General features: G+C 42.5%; 1 protein-coding gene across 5 annotated transcripts in view; it reads left to right on the forward strand.

The window, feature by feature from the left end:
• si:dkey-12j5.1 (uncharacterized) overlaps positions 1 to 21664 on the forward strand; it is a 157523-nt gene that overhangs the window by 76197 nt on the left and 59662 nt on the right. The window contains exon 9 of one of the 5 annotated variants that reach the window (XM_061245226.1): positions 2189 to 3172. The exons of the other annotated variants lie outside the window; for them this stretch is intronic. Within the exon in view, the coding sequence (XP_061101210.1) occupies positions 2189 to 2251 (63 nt within the window). The 3' untranslated portion in view covers positions 2252 to 3172. Of the gene's footprint in view, positions 1 to 2188; positions 3173 to 21664 lie in introns of those variants that run through there. 5 annotated transcript variants of the gene reach the window in all.

Here is a 21664-nt window from a genome sequence, read left to right on the forward strand (position 1 = left end):
CCTGAGGAGCAATGCACTCAAGGCCCCGACAGCTGTGCGGATCTTATGGTGGCGACACCGGGTCCCAGTCATGTAGCTTAGCCACTACTCTACAGGCTGCCTGAACATAGATCAACACTCAAGGGCCCTCTGTTATGCTTGACCACCAGCACATACTCCCCCACCGCATGCGATGCCCACTTCTTATCAGAATAAATATTCTGCCTCACTTGAATGATTTTCGTTATGTACCTACAGTGCATTGTGTGTGTATGCACAGACACATAACGTGTCTGCCTGTGTGTGCGCGCTTGTGTGCGTGGCGTGTGCCTGCGTGTGCCTGCGTGTGCACCTGCATGTGCACCCGTGTGTGTGCTTGTGTGCTTGTGTGCATGTGTGCGTGTGCACCTGTGCACCTGTGCACCTGTGTGTCTGTGTCTGTGTCTATGTGCGTGTGCGTGTGCGTGTGCGTCTGTGTGCGTGTCTGCATCTGTGTGTGTGCCTGTGTATGTGCCTGTGTGTGTGTGTGTGTGTGTGTGTGCCTGTGTATGTGCCTGTGTGTGTGTGTGTGTGTGTGTGTGTGTGTGTATGTGTATGTATCTGTGTGTGCCTGTGCCTGTGTGTGTGTCTGTGTGAGTGTGTTCCTGTGTGTGTGTGTGTGTGTGTGTGTATGTGTATGTATATCAGTGTGTGTCTGTATGTGTGTGCCTGTGTGTGTGCGCCTGTGTGTGCCTGTGTGTGTATGTGTATGTATCTGTGTGTGAGTCTGTATGTGTGTGCCTGTGTGTGTGTCTGTGTGAGTGTGTGCGTGTGTGTGCCTGTGTGTGTGCCTGTGTGAGTAAGTGCGTGTGTGCGTGCGCGTGTGTGTGTGTGTGTGTGTGTGTGTGTGTGTGTGTATCTGTGTGTGAGTGTGAGTATGTGTGTGTGTGTGTATCTGTGTGTGAGTGTGAGTATGTGTGTGTGTGTGTGTGTGTGTGTGTGTATGTGTGTGTGTGTATCTGTGTGTGTGTGTGTGAGTGTGAGTATGTGTGTGTGTGTGTGTGTGTGTGTGTGTGTGCCTGTGCGTAGTGGATTAAAAGGGTTGAATATATAAAACAGATGTGAGTGCTGGCAGGTCCAGTGGGTTCTGGGAGCCAAGCCAGGTTACTGGAAAGTAACATCAAATGCGGTTCCTTGACAGCGGAAGGGCCATCAGTCCACCCTCTTTGCCGATTAGCTCCAGCCCATGTAGTCAGCAGAGTTGGAGCTGTAAGATGTGTCATTGGGGAGTTCTCCAAAAATTAATTGACAGTGCCACTTTTTCAAAACAGGCAGTAATCATCTGCGACTTTGACACATGGTGCAAGAATGCCTTAGTTGGCAGTGCAATAATGAGAGACCTCTACTCTACCTTTTCTGTACTCAATTGGTATTGGCATTTTCCCCTCAGGCACATAAAGCAAAGGCCTGCACACTTCTACTTCAACACGAGCATCAATGTACCTGTCGCCCCACATCAACTTTCCGCTCGGGTAAGCCCATTTCTTAAAGGGAATTGCGTTCAAAAACTTGACGATTCTCGGATTGTTGTTTACTCCGCTTTCGAGTCCCGGCTTTGTACGAGGCGTCAACAACCGTCCCTGAACTTTCATAAAATGTCTGCTTTTTCTTTGGGGACGGGCGATCATGATTTTCGTCAGCGAGTCAGCAAATCTAGGGGGCTTTTTGGCCACGTTCGTGTCAAAGCTTATATGGGCTGCCATCTCCCTTCCCCACTCGAGATGTCTCTTTTGAACGTATTTGATGAGCTCAGCTGCCAGAGTGTCAATTAAGATATTCGACGGCGGGGCGCTTAATGAGAGCTGAAATCCCTCATCATTCCTGGGCAGGTGTACGCGCACTCTCGCGCTCATTAAGGTATGCTAATTAGCATCGGGGCCCCTCCACAGGGGGCCGCGGGCAAAAAGGAATTAAAGCGGAGCTGAACGGGGGGTCTGTCCCCCCCCCTTCGCCCGCCCCCCCAGGCTTGGCATGGGCTGCCAGTCATACATCACTGTTTATTTCCCACCGCGGGTACAAGCGGTAAACGGGCCCCGGTGTGGGAGGCGGCGGGGGACCGGGGCCCGCGCGGTAATCGGATCTGTCCAGATGGCGAGGAGTCTCATACCGTCGCAGGTGAATGTGCCTTTCTCTTTTCTCTTCCCCCCCCCCCCCCCCCTCCGCTCCTCAGGTGAGATACTGCTGCAGCAAAAACAAGGAGCCCGGAACCTTCCGCCAGAAGGAGAAGCGCTAGGCTACGCTACATGTGGGGAAAGTGAAACTTGGAGGCACTCTTGCGGGCTAGGCAGAAAACTTTGAGTGTGTTCACGGAAATAGCGTTTTTCCATAAATAGGATTTTCCGTTGTTGTTCCACCTCTTTTGAAGTTCAGGATTATCTCCTCGAGAGATGGTATCGAATATGATACGGATCTCCTCCGTGGTTAAAAATAGTACTATGGCGACAGTCGTGTTAAAGCGTGCATAGGACTATTTGTTCCACAGAAGTGTAAATGGCCAAGACGTGTATTGATATGGTACATAACATAATGGCCTGAAGACGATGAGAATATCAGTTAGAGTACATCGGTGAGAACTCGAGATAAGGTCAGGAAACCTGCTCATTTTTTATATCTTTGCATCCTTGAAAAGTTTCAAAGATTTTATCTTCATAGTTTTATTCAGCTGCTGTGACACAGACCTGTTCTTATTTAAGTCTGGATTGATGCTGCGAAAATAGTGCCTTTAGGTGAGCATTTTCACCCTCTAATCAGGAATTATGAAGGCATTCTTCCAAACCGTTGTAGTAATTGCATTGTAGATTACATTGGAAAATTGAGTTGCGCTGCTCCCTGATGCAACCTTCGTCGATTATTTTAGTTTTGGTAATTATGTATATGACTTGGGCTCTTCTGACACGTGTACAGTAGAACTGTCATGCAACCTACATTTCTTCGTCTCATCAGTCGCCTGACACACTACTATTATAACTGAATTCAAAATTTCCATTTTTTATTTACTTTGACTTATCTTCCAAAGTCTGTGTAATGTATGTGTTGCAGCTTTGTTTTCCTGTGTTTCTGTTATGTGCATTCATGGTAAGTATTTTAATATGGACAGTACAACAAATTGACCAAAAATGAACATGCCACCAAGGAGATAATAGCTGAATGATAATCAATGCTGTGTTTCACTTACTTAAATGTTTTATCTATTATAATTGTATGTTTTACAATAGAAGCCTACATGTCCTGTTTGTATAAAAAGTCAAGCTCCTGTTGAATGTGCCAATTTCTTTTTCCCATTTAGTATCACTTTAGGGGATATCTGCTGATGAAGCATGAATATTCCATTCTCACCTTAGTTATCTATGAATGTAATATTTTCTGGGGAATTGTCTCTTTGAAATGCTTTTTGACAGTTCCTGTGTCAAATAAAAGGGTCAAAATTAATGTTCAATTCCTGGGGGAAAAACATGGACAGTATACAGCACATCCGTCAGATAGTTTGGTGGCTGAGTAATGCAGGTTTGCCTGCTTTGATTTTACCCTGGATGCCCTTGTACTCTTTATTAATTGCGTTTGTATAGTGCCTTTCATCCATTTTCGCATATTACAAAGGGAAGTGTGGGGGGGGGGGTGATACTTCACCTGATACCAAGTCCTTCAGTGACTTGAGTGAATGGATGTTGGGTTAGCAGGGAAAATGTTGTATGTTACAAAGGTAAGAATGGGGACTGGAAAAAAGTTTCAAGTTTGGAGTGTAATTTTTTAAGCCGCAAGCCAGGTTCAGTCAGAATAAACATTTGTATTGTTGGACAGCCAGGTCCTTATTTTTGAGGATGGGCCCATCTTGCTAATACCGAGCTAGTAACACAGAACCTTGGCAAGGATGAAGAGTGGTGTGAGTAACAGCATAGCTAATTAGACAAGGTGATTAACTTTGCAAGTTAGTTGCACACTGTTCCAGGGCTAACAGATGGCTGGTGGAATTACTTATGATGGCAAACTTATGAAATACTGTTTTAAATTATTAGTAATATAATGCCCTTACAAATCAATGACACTGAAGTTTGCAGGGAAGCGATTCTTCTGTCTTAAGATGGAAATCCTTATTTTCCATTCCTTATTTTTCTTGTTTTGGCTTCCTCTACTTAGATTTTCACTTTTTCAGCTAAAACTGGTCTCTTATTTTATGAACTCCTTGAATCTGGACAAATGACTCCCTTTAATCTCAGTTGCATTGCTCAATTTTTTAAAAATTTTTAAACATTTTTTTATATATATATTTTTTTACCTACACTCGATGTATTTTTTGTCAGCACAGACTTGCCACTCTGGCCAACACGCGTACATTTCTATTAACCCATATTTAATTCTGTTACGAAGATTATGTTCCTGGAAGCGAATGTAAAAGCGCTATTTCTGCAGACGAGGATTCTATATATGTATTATATATTTATATATCCGCTATATTTGCCATTATAAATATTGGAATGTAACCAATTTCCCTCTGGTACTCTGCTGATATATTATTATTTAGTGCTCTGTTAATGTGGAATTATTTAAGTACAGTGTAACATGTATTGAAGTTACTCATTGTTTGACGACTACATAAACATTCCATTAATTAGGGTTACGTTAGGGTTAACATTGTAACAATGTAGGAACAGTGTGGTAATGAAAAATGACAATATGTGTGACACTGTTTACACAGATATATTTTGTTTGAATCAGACCACTATAATGTTAAGTGCTCTGTTTTTTTTTTTTTTTTACTTCACATTTTGGAGTTAGTACAACAAAGAGTCTGTCTTTTTTTTTTTTTTGCTGGGCCGATCATATCCCTGAGTTTGTAATGTAAAAACATCCAGTGAGCAGCAGTTCCGTTCTTAATACATTGTTAATAAGAGACATCAGAGGAGAATGGTCAGACTGGTAAAAGCTGACAGGAAGGTGACAGTAACGGAAATAACCACACATTACAGCAGTGGTATGCAGAAGAGCACCTCTGAACACATAACGCATCATAACTCTTAAGTGGATAGGCTACAGCAGTAGAAGACCGATAAGTTAAAAAATAATAACTCACTCATGAGTGCTCACTGAGTGTATACTGATATACCTGGCCTACAAAAACATTTCTTTGGTCATGAAATTTTGGCTGCTTAGTAGCCCAGAGGAATAAGACATGAATTGTCATGTTCCACCTTGTGTTAGGTAAATTCTTGTGTTTGCGCTTGCAGATATCTCAAGATGAATGCATAACTGTTTATCATACAATACTGACTCGAGTTTTGTTGAGGCTCATTTCTCCACCGCAAGTGCAAGAAGAGCTCGTCAACACTGCTTGTGTAGAGGCCGCTGTGCTGTCCTCCAGTCGTCAGTGACGTGTACTCGTATCTACTCCAGAGCACCACACAGACGCATCCTGCAGTCTATATTGGGTGTGTCAAAGTGTCCCTGAGCAAGACACCTAACCCCTAAATACTCCTGACAAGCTGGTTGGTGCCTTGCAAGGCAGTTTATGTGTGAGTGCGTCTACGAATGGGTGAATGAGAAGCATCAATTGTACAGCGCTTTGCATAAAGGCGCTATAGAAATATTTACCATTTACCATATTTACATAATTCACACTGATGCATTCGCTCTAAGATGCTAGTGTTGCGATTTCACCGTAGATGCATCTCTTGTTCCCTTCTCTGTCAGCGGAGAAGCCAGATATTTTAATAAGCAGCTAAAATACTGGTGAACAAGCCTTTTGAATATTGTCCTTGCAGAATTTTTTTTAAAGAGCTCAATCCTTGAGGGGGCAGTGGTGCCACTCAGATTTTGCAAAGCGGGTGAGGTGATTTGAAAATGCGCAGCAGAAATGCTGATTAACTGATGTTGGTGAAAAGTGTGGGGGAGCTAAGCCGGCAGAGCTGGAAATATCCGAAGTTCTATCGAAACTTAAAGTGTCGCTTGATGTGTTTGTTCTCCGCGTTTGCAACAAGGACTTTTGGACTATGATGCACATCATTTAACCAGATTGTGATTGCTGATGAAAATGTGCAGAATTTGTGAATTATGTTTTCATCTGGCCATTATCGCACTTGTTCTTCAAAGCTTGGGACGATACTATCAAAGCTTTGGATGTTACTCTCACATAAAATGCTTATACGTATAAACTGTCAAACCATTTAAATGATCAGAACGCTGTCAGACGAAAGCAAATCTCCAAAGGAACGGATGTGTTCTGCCTGAGCAAAAATGTGCAAGTAGCGATAGAAAAGCTCAGGATGAGGTCTACTTTCAAACATGAATACACTACAGAAACATTTGCAAGACAGTGTGGGAAATATTGGTAATTCAAATGAACAAGAGAGACCTAGCTGGGAGAGCAGAAAGGGCTGGCTTAGAAAATAGGCCAAGTACCACCATTCTGGCGTGTTAACTGTTAGAATGTAGAAAAGCAATGCGGGGAGCTGGAACTCCAACAGCACAATTTGTTAAGGACCTTTTTTAAAATGGTGGTCTTGCATATGTATATATAAAGCAATCGAGAAATGGCTACTTGTTTCACAATGTACACGTGATTGAAGCAAAAATGACCTTGGTGTAACAAATCTAGTCTTGTGGAAAACCTTTGCAAGAGTCACAAAGCAAATGGAGCCACTCCAAGCGCATGCAGTGCTGCCTTTCTTTGCTGCTAACACTGCAGCTGTTGCAAACATTGTGTAGAAAGTGATGGACACCAGACCAAGAAAAATATCAGCGTATTGATTACGGAAGAGCACATGGAATGCCACATGCTTACCTTTGCCAGGATGGTGGTTGTAAAGGCATTGCCGCTTATAAAGATAAAGATGAAGAGTTAGTTGTAAAATTGTAGGAGCGTATCCATAGGGTATCCCCCAAATTCCCCAATAGTAAAAGGAAAAAACATTCCTTTCCAAAGAAGTGATGCTTCCTTCGAGGCCTGTAAGAGGCCCGGTTCTGAATGCGCCAATCAGTCAATCAGATGTGGGAGAGAGAGGCCGAAGAGCCAGTCACCTGCCAAAATGCCCTGGAGGGTAACAAATGTTTGAAGGTTTGATTTATTTGGCTCTTTTCCTTGGGCTCGGTTATTTATGCACTTGAATGGAGTGGCGTTGTGACCCTGGCTCCCAGCCAGAGGCATTGTACTTTCTCAGAGGCTGCTATGATTGGCTACGGGCACATTGTCACTTTTCCTTTTACAGTAACTAGCAAGCAAATAAAATATCAGTGTCACTATAAGCCCAAGGCAATTTTGTAGTAGTTGGCCACAGAGATTTTGAACACTGTTCTTTTTTTCCAGCCACTAGAATGTATCAAATTGGCATATTTGGATGTGAAGAGTGCGCATATGTATTTGTATTGTCAAAACATGTACACTTGAGTTTTTTTTGTGTGTTTGTTAGGTTTATTTGTGGATCACAAGCTGTGTGCTGTTTTCAGTTTCAATTAGGGTGAAAAGGGCTGGAGGTGTTATATTATAGTTTCATATTATCTTCTGTTTAGCCTGCTGAGAATGGATTCTTTACATGCCCTGACCAGAGATGATTTCAAGTGATTGACATTGCCAGAAGAAAAGATGGGTGTAATGGACGGATACCTTTGAAAAATTGCCAGTGCAAAAATGTGCCAGTACAATTTTGCTGATTATATGTTGTCTATCTCTGTGTAGAATCGTAGAAGTCTTCTTTTAGTCATTCACTGTCAGAAATACTCAAAAGGGAGAAATTGGACATTCCAAAGTCTGAGGAAAAAAAGAAGGGTCATGGTTAAACATCTGTAATAAATTCGTAATAAACTCTTGAAGGTTTCATGACCCAGTATGAATACTTCTTGGTAAATAAATATATTATATTGTGACTCTGACACAAAAGTTTTCTTTAAGTTGCTTTTTTACCCACTGTAGCAAGCTGGCTAATGCTACGTGTATGCAGGCTGTATATCATGGGAATATAGCTAGATATTTAAAGTGGCTAGCAGAATCATTTCTTTTGCATTTTACCGAAAACAGCTTCACATACAAGTATTGATTTTTATCTGATAAACCATGCTTCCACTGTTAATCTAATGTTCAGTATTTGGGATCATATAGATGAACCACATTGGCCAAAAATATTACTGTACTGTAGGTTATCTTAAAACTATAACTCTTCAACTGTGTTGTGTTGGTAGGATTTCGTTCTCTGCCAAAACTATTATTACTATATATTTCACTGTTTTAAACTCAAGTGCAAACAAATATTTGTCCTGCATTGCTTCAGAAGGTAGACATCCTGCCTTGCCTAATCTATCCGGAATGGTCATGGATGAACACACAATGCAGAATTCGTCCAAATAGGAGTGTGAAAAAACTATTCCTAACCCGACAATGATTTTGGTTCCATATCTGAAAAAGGCTTCAGGAGGCTATATTTTTGCAGATCCACAGTTTCACATTGCCTGCATTTTCATCCTTTTTTTTTTTTTTTTTTGGCATATGCTATTGCATGGATGGATTTTTATCTTAGCATAACAGCTGGAAAATTGATACGTTTCTGTATTCTGTGTTGAAATCACTACAGAATATCAGTTTAGGCTGATATAATCAGCTCTATTTACCAACGTAAAAACGGTTGTGCAGTTATTGAAAAAGACGTACATTTAAAGCTTTGTAAACGTTCAAGCACACTCAAATCCCACCAAATGGCAGCGTAACATCCAAAGGTTTTTACAGCAAATGCACTCATAGCAAGAAAGCAAAACACTTGACAGGCTCGACCACGCTATTTGGATGTGAAACAGTATTGTTGTCCGTGTCCGTGAAACTTGGATAGGTACCATTGGAACATTATGGGGTATTTTTCTCAAAATGCTGTTTTCCTTTGAGAACTATCTGTGTTGACTGTTACCATTCAGTGGCAGATTAGCTTGCAGTGCCTGTAGCCTACTCTATGGTGCTGAATATCTGCTTTTGTCCTCCATTGGGAATACTTTATGCATTAATGTTGTTGATATTGAGCTGATGCCTTGCGGAACACGAGAACATGAATGTGATGCAGCTGGAAATGTTCCTGCTGACCAAAACCTGAACGTGACACATTTTCTATTTTTTCCCCAGTCGGCAAGCTTGTTAAAATTCAAAGAAAATTAAAATTTTGCCTTTTTTTCTGGTAAAACGATAACTTGTTTATGTTTGTGTATGAATAGACTATGAAGGCGCGATTGCAGCGAGATGAAGGCGCGATTGCAGCGAGGTGAATCGAACTTTGCTGAAGAAGGGGGAGGAGAGTCGGCGAGAACACAAAAATGGTGGCATGAGGAAGAATGTTCACAATAAAAGATGTGATGGCAGTGCCTTAACCTTAGTCATTTTTAAGCTGCCTTTCCATAGTGGTCAGCAGTGGCGCCTGTGGATACTGATTGAATCCATCGAGATTATGCCTCAGCAGCACTGCTAAAGTAGAGAGGCTAAAAATCTCTGACAGTTCTCTACCCCTCTGTATAAAGCAACATTACCTGTACAGTGAACACCAAACCTAATTGACTCCTAGATTATCCCCAGTAAAAAGCTTCATAATTGCGACACATCCGTCTTTAGCCATCATTCATGATTTCATCAACAAGTGTAGCTACAATGAATGTCAGATGAGGAAATAGCTTGGCTGGTTAATTAATAGAGAGCAGAAGCGAACTGGATATGGCCCTTTTTCACGAGCCTTGGCATTACCTTTAGGACGAGATGGTGAAGAGCTCCTCTTTGCGGCTGCCGTAGGCATTGCCCTGGCTGCTCACTTTAATTGGTGAGTTCCGTTTCACAGAAAATGGCTAGCAGGCCATTTGAGAAGCAACATAACATATTGTAGCATAACATAATGATGAAACAGGATGAAACAATGATGATTCAGCCCAGCAATGCTCACCTTTTCCTGCCACTAAATTGACCTTTGTTTGTCTAAAAGCTAAATAGTATCGGAGCCACGGTGCCGCACGGCTAAAGCCCTGGCACAATACGTCTTGAAGGTGTGTCGTTCTCTAGAGCGCTAGATCCATCCGGGCCGCTGAGGGTCATCGTATAAGCGGTGTATCCCCAGCCAACACAAATAATTGGAATAGATAGGGTACAATTGGCTACCAAATTGGGAGAAAAAGGGTAAAATAAAATAAAATAAAATAAAACTAGCATCTAGCACCGTCTAGCAAAGCAGGTCTTAAAAATCCCCAGTCTTTCTTCCTCCATTGCATGTCCTGGCAAGCTAATCCACACAGTGACCACTCTCTCTGTGTAAAAATACTTAAACCTGATTTCTTAAACCTACATCTGTTGTATGGGGAATTTAAAACACGCTTTTCCCTTTTCAATGCTACTGTTATTCCACCGGCATTTTAATTATCCCCCGAAACTATGAATATAAATATAGATTAAAGTGATTTGGTGGTTGAATCCCATGATGATACTTGAAATATAAAGATTAGATTGCAAGGTTATAGACAATTACAGTGATCAAACATCAGAAAATCATTTCCACAAAGAAGAAATTATACAGGAAATAAGAAACGCGTCCTTAATTATTAATACATGTATCAAACCCTTGGTTAATTGCGGCCTGGGAACAAAGTGGATTTGTGATCTCACTGTATGATTACAGCCATGATTGGAGTAGCTAAGTAATTTCTGTTTTTTATATTGTCATCAATGCGGCAACAAGGCCAATGTGATTTGGCTTTGGTGAACCGGCACCTCTGAAGTGTTTCCTGAAGCTTAGCATATGAAAGAGATTTTCCCATGCCAGTGGTAAGCTAGTAGAATGAAGTATAATTATGAATAATTATGAATAACTGATCCATATGAAATAATTCAAATTCATTTTGGCCCCTTAGTACTCTGAGGTTCTTCTTTTTTTATATCTAATGACCCTCGCCTCAATGTATGAATTGCCAACTTTTGAAGGTGAATATTTAAAATGACTGGGAAAACGTGAAGCGTTGACTTTGTGCAGATGCCAACTCTGGCCAAACACGCCATTTACAATACTAACAACTCAGTTAATTTTCATCATTTACAGAAGTATGAACAAAATGCAGAATACAAAAAAAAAGAGCTGAAAATTGTTCTCCTTTATTTTGCAATGAAATGGTCGCAAACCTACAGTATACATTATAACCCAGTGTATACAGTATCCAGTATACACTGGATTATAAACTCCTTGATAACAAGTTTGCTAAATCTGAGGGTGATAATACAGAACTGCTATAGCAAAATGTAAGCAGTATTCAGCAGTTATTGTTTGTCTACTAATAAAGCTGGAACCTAGTTTGTTTATTTCGCTCATACTGTAGTTGGCAGGAGCCCCGACTGTCTGAGTTGCTGGCATCCTGGCCGCTAGCGTGCTTGAGTAAAAAGGGGTTAAAAAATGAATTGATTTATTTCGTGTCGCGATGTGTCAGGGTGATCAAGTATTTGGACCAAATAGTGTTCTGACACAGGTGACAAAACGCAAGCAAAATGTTCCCTCTGCCCATTTTTACAGCAACCTGAGGTTAAAGCAGGGATAGATACAGGGCTGAAGTGACAACATTGCTTACCGTTGACTTTATTTTGTGCTTATCTTACCCTTTTAAAACAATGTAGTGTTTTAAAAGGGTTTGGAAGTGATGGCGTTTCGAGAATTGGCTGAGACATTAAAATGGAATGTTGAAGGCACCAAAAATGTCACCGGCTGACAACGAGTAGTGAACAGGCAATCCATTATGGGTGCGGCGTGCTGTAGATTATGGTTACGTTAAATTGGGTACCATTAAGCTGCCAAGACGGCGACTATGTCGACCGCTTTCCTTTAGCACGTGGTATTTTCTGAGCGGGGCTTCATGATGTAGAATGGCTATTACTGTTAAATCTTTTGACGACTCCTGCTGAGGTTAAAGTCGAACTCCATTGCACGTGCGGTTCTGGGAGTTGGTTAACCCTTCCCTTTCAGTGTCGTTCCTAAACCCTGTTTCAGGGTATTCATTTTTGCTGCACTATGTGTGCCTGTTTTGTTTTTTTGTTAATTTTGTGAATTTTTAAAAATGTATTCTGAGATTTGTTCCGATAGTAGCTCAATCCCTGCTAACTATTCCATTATAAGTACTCACAGCACTGCATCTTGCGATAGACCAGCTGTCGTTTCATTCTAAAGTTTTAGTCTCTCGATGGAGCATTTCTCATGTTACATTACATTACAGTTATTTAGCTGACGCTTTTTTCTCCAACGTGACTTGCAGTTGATTAGACTAAGCAATCCCCCTGGAGCACTGTGGGGTTAAGGGCCTTGCTCAAGGGCCCAACAGCTCCACAGATTTTATCGTGGCTACACCAGAGCATGAACCAGAGCAAGGCCCCAGTGAATCACCATAGCCACTAGGCTACATGCTGCCCCGAATGTTCCGTGATCCTTTTCCATAATCCTAGCCGCTTGTGGTGAATTCTGTTTTCACTGTCGAATCTACAGTTGGCCAATTCTTGAATCACACCCCTTGCTACCTGCGCGCTCTGTGGTCATTGATACCGCTATTCTCTAGTGTGCGTTCAAGCTGCCCTGGCGGCAGCGCCTGTGGGTGTGGCCGCTGGATATAGACGGGCGGGCTGTCTCCTCTTCTCCGCTGCCCACACAGTCGAGGAGCCCCTGACCTCCTGCTCGCCATGTGTGAAATGGAAATGAGATTTGGCGGCTCTTCTGCCTTCAATCGCTGCAAGCTGACGCCCGCTCGCCTCTGCACGTCTCCGATATGCGCATCATCTGACATTAAAAAACAGCAGAGGATCAGAGGCTGCAATAAGATTTAACAAGACGGTTAATAGCTTCGCTCTTATTACATCCTGCTCTGTGCGAGTGCCTTTTCACTCCAACATCTGCTTAAAGGTGACTGTTTTGCAGGTTTTCTGGGTATATTCAATACTATAGACAAACCATGTATCCAGCGAACACAAAATGTTCTCACAACGTTCCTGGAATGTTTTTTTCAACAACAGCAGCAACATTGCGAGAACGTTTTGTTAGTTGGGTAGTCCCTTCTATGCTCCATCCATCCCCTTCATAAGGACAGAGGGTTCCAGTTAGTAACTGTATTAGCATGTTGATCATTCAGTGCCACAGTGTTAATGTTTGGCCAGACCTTCATAAGTAACACGCTTCAAAATGAAATGTTTTCACTGCAATGGTAAGATGACCATTAACATTAGACGAATGTTAACATTTTGGAACACAGAGCTGAGTATCTAGTGGTAGTGTGTGTGTGCAGTACTTTTAGACATGTCTACCGTATCTAGGTCCTGTGTTGCAAGTGAATACACATACATAATTGGCATTTTGGCCGACGCTCTTATCCAGAGCGACGTACAGTTGATAAGACTAAGCAGGAGACAATATTCCCCTGGAGCAATGCAGGGTTAAGGGCCTTGCTCAAGGGCCCAACGGCTGTGCGGATCTTATTGTGGCTACACTGGGATTCGAACCCTCGACTGTCCCAGTCATTTACCTTAACCACTACACTACATCTAGGTAGCGATGTAGCTGTTCCACTGAGAATCAAGACTGAACCAAACGCAAACGCGAATGTTCTAATGTTTATGTACACTCAGTGACCACTTTATTAAGCATTTATTTGACACAGTCTTCTGGTGCTGTAGCCAATTCACTTCAAGGTTCAATGTGTTGTATTTTCAGAGCTAGTCTTCTGCATACCCCTGTTATAATGCATGGTTATTTTAGTTACTGCCACCTTCCTGTCAGCTTCAACCAGAACCTCCTCTGACATCTCATTTTTGCCCACAGAACTGCCGCTCACTAAAACTTTTTTATTTTTGGCCTGTAAACTATCGAGACAATCCTAGGAGATCAGCAGTTTCTCAAGGATTCTCAACCACCCTGTTTGGCACAAACAATCATTCCATAGTGAAAGTTACTTAGATCACATTTCTTCCCCTTTCTGAGGTTTGGTCTGAACAACAACAACATGCAACATTAGTTATACTTTATTAGGCATAATAACTGCCTAATAAAGTGCTCACTGAGTGTATGTGTGGATTCATCGATCGATCATCGATCAGTCGATCATCTGGGCAATCAAAGTGGTTAGGAACGCAATAGGTTGTGTTTCAAATCAGATCTACGTTTTGATTAGGTGGCCAGATGTAGGGAGACAATTTCTCAATTGTAAAAGGACCCTGGGATTAACAGTTAAGCTGTTTTGAGAAGTGCCACAGGATCTCTAATGACCACAGTGAATCAAGATCTCAGTTAACGCATCATCCGAAGGTCAGTGCCTTCTCCAGCACCGTGTCCCCATCACTGTACTGTGGCAGTGCACTCCAAACATTATGGAGCTCACTTAACATGATATCAGAGCCATTTGCATTCTTGGGGTAGCTTTTTCATTTTTGCGGCATTAAAAGAGTATATAAAAAAGAAAATATGGAGATAAGTGTTTTTTGGGCTTAAATTCCCTTGTGTTTTCCGCTTTGTCTTATTGTACTGATTCCTGGGCAGCTGATTGGAAAATGTTAGGCTGAATTATTGCTATTACCTTGAAGTTAATGGCTCCATAGAGATTGTGTTTTTTATTATTATTATTTTTTGATAGATTATATTGTGATTATCGGTGATGAAGGTATACTAATGAAATGCCATTAAAATAAATGTCTTCCTTCAGAGTCTTTAGAGTGGTTATTAATCACCAAGTTAAGTGAAGTCATTCTCTTTCACTAACTAAATTGAGTGGCAGGCATTTGCAAGCCTATTGGGAATGAGGCTTTCTAAAGTACTTATTTGGAGTTCATGTGAGAGGCCACCTAATCTATAGACCTTAATTGAAACACCCAAGTGCTTTTTTCAATTCAAATGTGAATTACATCTCTGCAGGGCATGAGGTCACCTTTTGCCATCCCCACAGAAAGCTTAAAGGTCACCATTGTCATATCGGAGCAACGCTAGAATGAGTTTGTCTCCTGCTGCTCTAAACCAGAGGTAAGAGATGATAGGGGTAGCAGCTCTGTTACCCCATCCTCTCTTACCTCTATTTTAGGCAGTATGCTTAGCCTTGAAGCCAGCGTTGAATCCCGCCATTAGGCCTCTCTGGCAGAGCTCTGAAGGGTCTCAGTAATTGTTTTTCGTTTTTCCGCATGCGTCGTAAAGCTGATTTAAATTATGATGAGGGTGTTTAAGGCTTCATAAAAGTCTTTATTGGCCGATTGCATGGTGTTCTAGTTAGGATGTGGTAGTTTGCGTGCAGGCGGCATTTACGCCACGGCAGCGAAGACACGCAGGGACGCGGGGAGAATCGCTAAAATGCTCCGTAATGACGATTAAAGCAGGTGCGGTTTTCACGTCTGAGAAAGTTGAGCCCCGCATGCAAAGCAGAGCTGCTGACGGGTTCAGGGAAAAAAAATTCTTCCTTTTTTCTTTTCTAGAAGACATTGATGTGCCGTAGGTCACGTAAAGGTCAACATCCATTTGGCAGGAGCGAGTTTTTTCCTCCCTCTGATGGCGTCAGAAGCGGTCACGCTATAGGAATGACTAATGACGAGGCGCAAGGTGTTTGACTCTGTTGTAATGCCTTAATTGTGGGTGCCGCACTGTTGCTTAAGCATTGTGATTAATTGTGTGATATAAAAAGGACAAAAAGCAATTTGGGCTTTCCGAGGCAATTGACCTCATCTCCCTGAAATAAAAGCGGGGAATTTGACTTTGAAGGTTATCTGCATATCGGCTATGGCGGAAAGCGTTTTTCTCATGAAGCGGAACGCTCACAGCGGGCTGCCCTACCTGCCGTTGACCTAGTGCTGTGCTTTGGGGATACCTTTAGCTCTCTGACACTTCTTCCCTCTGTTAAAGCGGGTATTTCTATCACATTCACATACATCGGTGTAATTTTACCCGTTGAATGACAACAAAGAAGGCGAGCCAGACAGGATGTTTCTGTTATTATTGCCATTCCTGTGTTTACTTGCATTCTGTCGTGTTCGTTTTTGATTTTCAGGCTAGAAGGCCACAATCCGTTTCAGATAATGCCCCTTGATTTTCATCGTTTCAGACAGGAAAAGAAATGGTCTCCGTTTTTCTGAAAGGATTTTTTCATTCCGTACAGTAGCACAGACCTGTGCTGTTGATTTTTCTGTGATTGCCCATTGTTATTTTTCAATCGGTCCTCTTTAAAAATGTGCCCATAGCTTGATCTGTCCCTATATTTGAGTGATACATTTAAGCAGGTGGTACTTAATTGATTAAGTGAACCAGTAGCGCTCTGTACTAAAAGAGAAATACTAACGCTCAGCTAAAATAGTTTGAGTGGAGTTACAGGGCAGAACGCATTAGTTAGATTAATTCGCAGTCAGGCTCTTCTAAAGCTATTCTCTGTTCCCTGCATACTGCCGTCTCACCAACAGTTATAGATTATAATGAGCTATTCTTAATTAACTTTAGAAGACCTCCTTTATGTACAGACCGCCGTTCTTTCTAGGGCCCTGGGAATTGCAAGGGAGGGGGAATTCCCTCCGCTCTAACGAGTTAAATAATAGGTTTCTTTGATAACCTGCCATTTCAGCAGATGTCTGACACCTGTGTTTCCTAATTGACAATGAATACATAAGAATGGAGATCCTGGGGCTCATCAAAAAATCTCACATTCTCTTAACGCGGGAGGCAGAGCAGATGTTAAATTGAGCGGAAATGCAGGCAGAGAACGAGAGCGGAGAGTACATTTGGAGAGAGGCGAACCGAGGGGCTTTTCGAAAAAGCATTAGCCCTCCGGAAAGGCGAAGCCCTCACAAATATCTCTCTGCGAGCCGCCCCTGATCCACGGGCCTTCATCCACGGCGATGCGATTCCTCCGCCCGCGGAGCCGCGGTCCGTCCGTTCGGTCATGTAGCCGCGAAGAGGGAACGCGCGCTCAAGGGAACCTGACACGAGCATATTTGAAAAGCTCTCCTTTGTGCCAGCCCTCGCTGATAACCGTAGAGGCACTAGAGGAGGCTTTCACGGTCACTTGATTACGGCTGAAGTCTCGGCGTGGCGCAGAAGCATTTCGTTGAGCGGCGGCGCGGGAAACGCTCCGGTGGTCGACAACGAAGGCCGGGCGCGAGGAGAACGAAAGGCCACGCGCAGCTGTGAACCCCAGTCCTCCAGTGCTGAGGAAGCCAGGGCTTCGGGCAAACGGAGGGTTTTAGCAGCAGGTTATGGCCGTACCCTCACGTGTACACTGCTGTGTGTTTCTTTCTCTCACGTGTACACGCCTGCTGTTTCTCTCCTTATTTTCACACATTCTCCGCATTCACACGTCTTGTTCCTTCCTCTGTCAGGGAATTACATTCTGAATTGAAAGCTGAAACGCCGTGCTGGAATACAGTACATTGCAGTTCCTAGGTATTTGGGCTGTGGTGCGATTTCTGTTCTTTTGGCTTTGCACTCCTAACATGTTGGATTTGAAATGAGACGATGAATATGAGGTAAAATTGCAGACGTTCGCCTTTAATTTGAGGGTATTTACAGCCGTATCGGGTGGTCCGTGTAGGAATTAGATCTCTTTTTATACATGGCTCCCCCATTTAAAGGACCAAAAGTAATTGGACTGTCGGCTTCTCAGGTCGAATTCGGATTGGATGAAATAGTATTGCATTTCTTCTCTGGTGTCACTCGCTGTCACCCAGGCTGAGGCAATTGTGTTTTTAGGGTCACACAGGCCTCTTCCTTCCTCCGCCACTAATTGGAAGTTTTGGGAGTTTAGAAATATGTCATTATTTTTTATTATTTGAAAGAAATCTTTTTCTTTTTTTCTCGGTGGGGGGTCTCAACTTCTGTTATACAGTAGCCTGCATTTTAAACATGAATTTGTCAGTTTCCTGCAGTGATTAGGTTGAAACAGTGTTTCGGTGTTTCAATTCCAGCTTGTGATATAATTTGCCTTGTTTTGATGCAGTCTAGCTTTCTATAATATTTTGTGATTTGATGGTCAGATGGCAGACAAATATGAAAGGACCTTTCTCACGGCTCACACCTTGGCATTTCATTCACTGTCTTTAGCAACACCTGCCTTTTCTTTTTTCCCCATCTGAGTAAGCAGTGGACTTTGGTGTAATTCAGCGGTGCATGTTTGGGTGTTTTGTATTTTGTGCATGGCGTTTCAGTATGTAGGTCTCTGCCTGCAGGGATGGTTAAGTAGTCACAATTTGTCAACCCATGTTTTACTTCCATTCCATGCAAATTGTTTACTGCATAATCATAAGATCTCTTGCTTTCTCATCCCTCTCATTCCCTCCCTCTCTCTGACTCACACACACACACACACTCTCTCTCTCTCTCTCTCTCTCTCGGCTCAACTGTTACCAACTGGAATGTGTGTGTGTGTCATTAGTCTTGTTCTAACCTGGAATGCGCTGTTCAGAAAATAGAGAGAACATAATAGATAGATGGCTGGAATCAAAGAGGAAACGGGCTTACCAAAGCATACCGCCTCGCTCCACTGTAAATGTAGGGCCAGCTCTCAATCCATGCTCTCCAGCAAGCGGCGTCCCGACTCGCTGCTTGCGTATTTCAAGGTTTATTTTTAAGTCGGTGGTCGGTGAAAAAGAAAACAAAGTGCAAAAGAGAGTCTCAACTGAAAATGTGAGATGGTCAGATAGCGTCCTGCAGCGAATTTGTGTTCTTCCAATTTCACCCATCCAGAAATGGCTGTGCACATTAAATGATGTGTTCCATTATTGATTGACAATAATCACCGCATTGGGCGTCCCACACCCTCCGAACCCATCCTCTTGAGTTTCCAGCCATTTTACTATGAAAGGGAGGGAAACAGAAGGGAAACTAAGAAGGCTTCAACTCCCACTCATTCTAACGCACATGCAGGCACACAAACACATGCACACACACGCACACACATGCACACGCACACACGCACACACACATACATACACACGTATACACATATATATGCACACACATATACATACACGCGCACACACACATACATACATGCACATACACATATATATGCACACACACACACACACACACACACACACACATAGATACACGCACACATACGCACACACGCACTCTCACACTCTCACACATATAGGTGCATGGATACACGCACACACACACACACACACACTCTCGTCCTCTCTATCCCCCTGCCATAGGGCCTCAGTCAGAGGCTTAAGGAGGTGTGTCAGATCCCATTCCAGCCGCCCTGGGTCCTTCAGGTAGCATTAGGAGGGCAGAATTACTGTTTTGGCTGCGCCGACGGGTCTGTCCAGAGCATGCCCAGTTGAATTTCAGATCCGCTGGCCAGGGCCATATGTTTCCTACCTGAACTGATATAATTTAATGCTGTGACCTTCACCTTCTGGGAGCATTGCAAGAATCTCTCCCAACTTAACAAAAAAAGGGAGGGGGAGTCTGGGGGGGAAATCGATATGTCATTGCAGCCGGCCTGGACCCCTACATGTGAAGATTGCTTCAAAGATGGAAAACAATTTGGTGGCTATACTGGACCATTGTAACTGGTAAATGGACAGTGTTAGCTAAAGAAGCTTTGCACGTCGCTCCCAAAAAGCTATTCAGGGAGTCCTTCATCGAAGAGAATTAACTTGCCGCCATTTTGTTAGCCTTTTGACGGATCAGGGGTATGCATTTGACCAGACATCTCGTAAATTCAATGAACTAATTTGTACATCCGCTACCAGTATTAGTAGTCTGTTTCATAATTGTGATGAATATATTTTATGGTGCAATTCATCCCTTCTATTATGTAACCTGCTATGATTTATTGGTTTAATATGATTGTTAAAATGGTCATCTGTCAATTAACATATGAATGATGCTTAGGCAAGTCGGTAAAACGGTCAGCCTGCAGTCACAAGCTAAACAGCATGTTTTCCTTCAATGTTTAATTGCCATTAAATACACTATGCTGGAGTTGCAGCATCGTTGTATAAATTGTTCCTTTTACAGTGTTTTTAGCACTACACTTCATTAACACCATAATTTCCTTTACTAACACCTGCCTGTCAATGTTTCTAAATAAATGCTAAAGATTCAAATCGGTGGGAAGACAATACAGCCCAAAGAGCATTTTCCTTGTACACACAACCACTTTCTTCAGTTACAGTCATATTGCAGTTTTTGCAACTATACACAAAGTATGCAAAATGTTCAGTTCTCTTCGCCGTTAAGACTCAGTATCCACACTGGGTATTGACTAAATTAATCGATTGAGATGAAGTTCAATATTCCCCGAGTGAATTTGAGTGGAAAAGAATGGTTTGAATAACACAGTCCATTTAACACTGGCGTACCCAGTTTCAGATGTCAGAGGAGACGTGGAGGGAACCACTGCTGCGCTGCTCAAGAGGAAATGTTAAAATGGATCTGTGTTGCCTCTCTTCCTTTCCCTTAGGAAAAATATGTAACAGTCAAGTGAAAATGGAGAAAAACTTTTTTCGCTTTTGTTGTTATTTCTTAAGGAATAACATTTTTAAGTTGTATTTAGGATTCATTTTGTTGTTTGCAGTATCTGATTACGTCTCAACACAAGCATCCCCACACACGCGCACGCACACGGACACACACACGCATAAACACACGCAAACGCACCCACACACATGCACACACACCGAAATCTGAACCATCAAGTATCGGCTCATACTGCTGTCTCAACAACAGAAAACAGAAGGGTTTGAGATGCATTTCTTAGTGACTCAGGAGTGCATTCCTTTTCATCAGCTTATTTTGGAGGTGAAAGACGGACAAATTGATTTATTTTTATTTTTGCTTATGCAGAAATTGTTTCCAAAATTTTTACATTTCCTATGGTTGTAAAAGTATATCTTCCATTGATGCCATTGTTGTGTCTTTGAAAGAGCTCTGTAAAACCCAAATATATTTTGGCAGTAATTATGTACATATATAAAGGATGCATTAGCCTTTCCGGCTTATATCAGAAACTTTCAAGGTTTTTGTTACAGTAGATATCCGTGTTTTTTCCGTCCTTTTTAGCATGTCTTTCTTACTTGCAGTTTTGATGTGAGGAAATGGCAGGCAGGTGATTAGATTCCTGCAGTGCAGTGGTGGTTAATAGCATCAAATACGGTGCTCGCTGTGACGAGAGAAACGCTTAATGTTGCTTTTTGCCTCTCACTCTCTGGAAGGGTAATAATCGTTGAATTTGTTGACGCGGCACAAAAGGAAATGATGCCAAATGTTCCTCCTCGCCTCCCTACGGTGAGACGGGGAGGGCGGTGGAAACACGATTACTTGTGTGAAATTTTGTCACTGTGGGAGTCTCAAAGAGCGCTAGCGGATCCGAATCACTTGCGTCTTTGACTGTGACTCCTACGAGAAGGCTCCCTCCGAGTCCAAGATCTTCCTCTTCCCCTTTTGCGATTCGTAATCTTTGTCCCTTTTGGCTGGGACCTTTCGGTTCTCATAAATGTGAGGTTAATGGCAACGAGCTTGCACACGCTGTGATGTTGTTGGTCGGTTCGGTTGTATTTAGCTGTCCATTTTCGGAAACAAAAGATACCTTCTTTGGTGGTGTCCAAAAAGTTCAATTTTGGTTTCTTCAGTCCAAAGCACATTGTTCCAAAAGGCTTCAGGCTTCTCAATGTTTTCTTTAGCATACTTCAGGCGCTTAATTTTGA

This window comes from Conger conger, chromosome 1 (assembly GCF_963514075.1).
Source record: "Conger conger chromosome 1, fConCon1.1, whole genome shotgun sequence".
NCBI classification, from domain to species: Eukaryota; Metazoa; Chordata; class Actinopteri; order Anguilliformes; family Congridae; genus Conger; species Conger conger.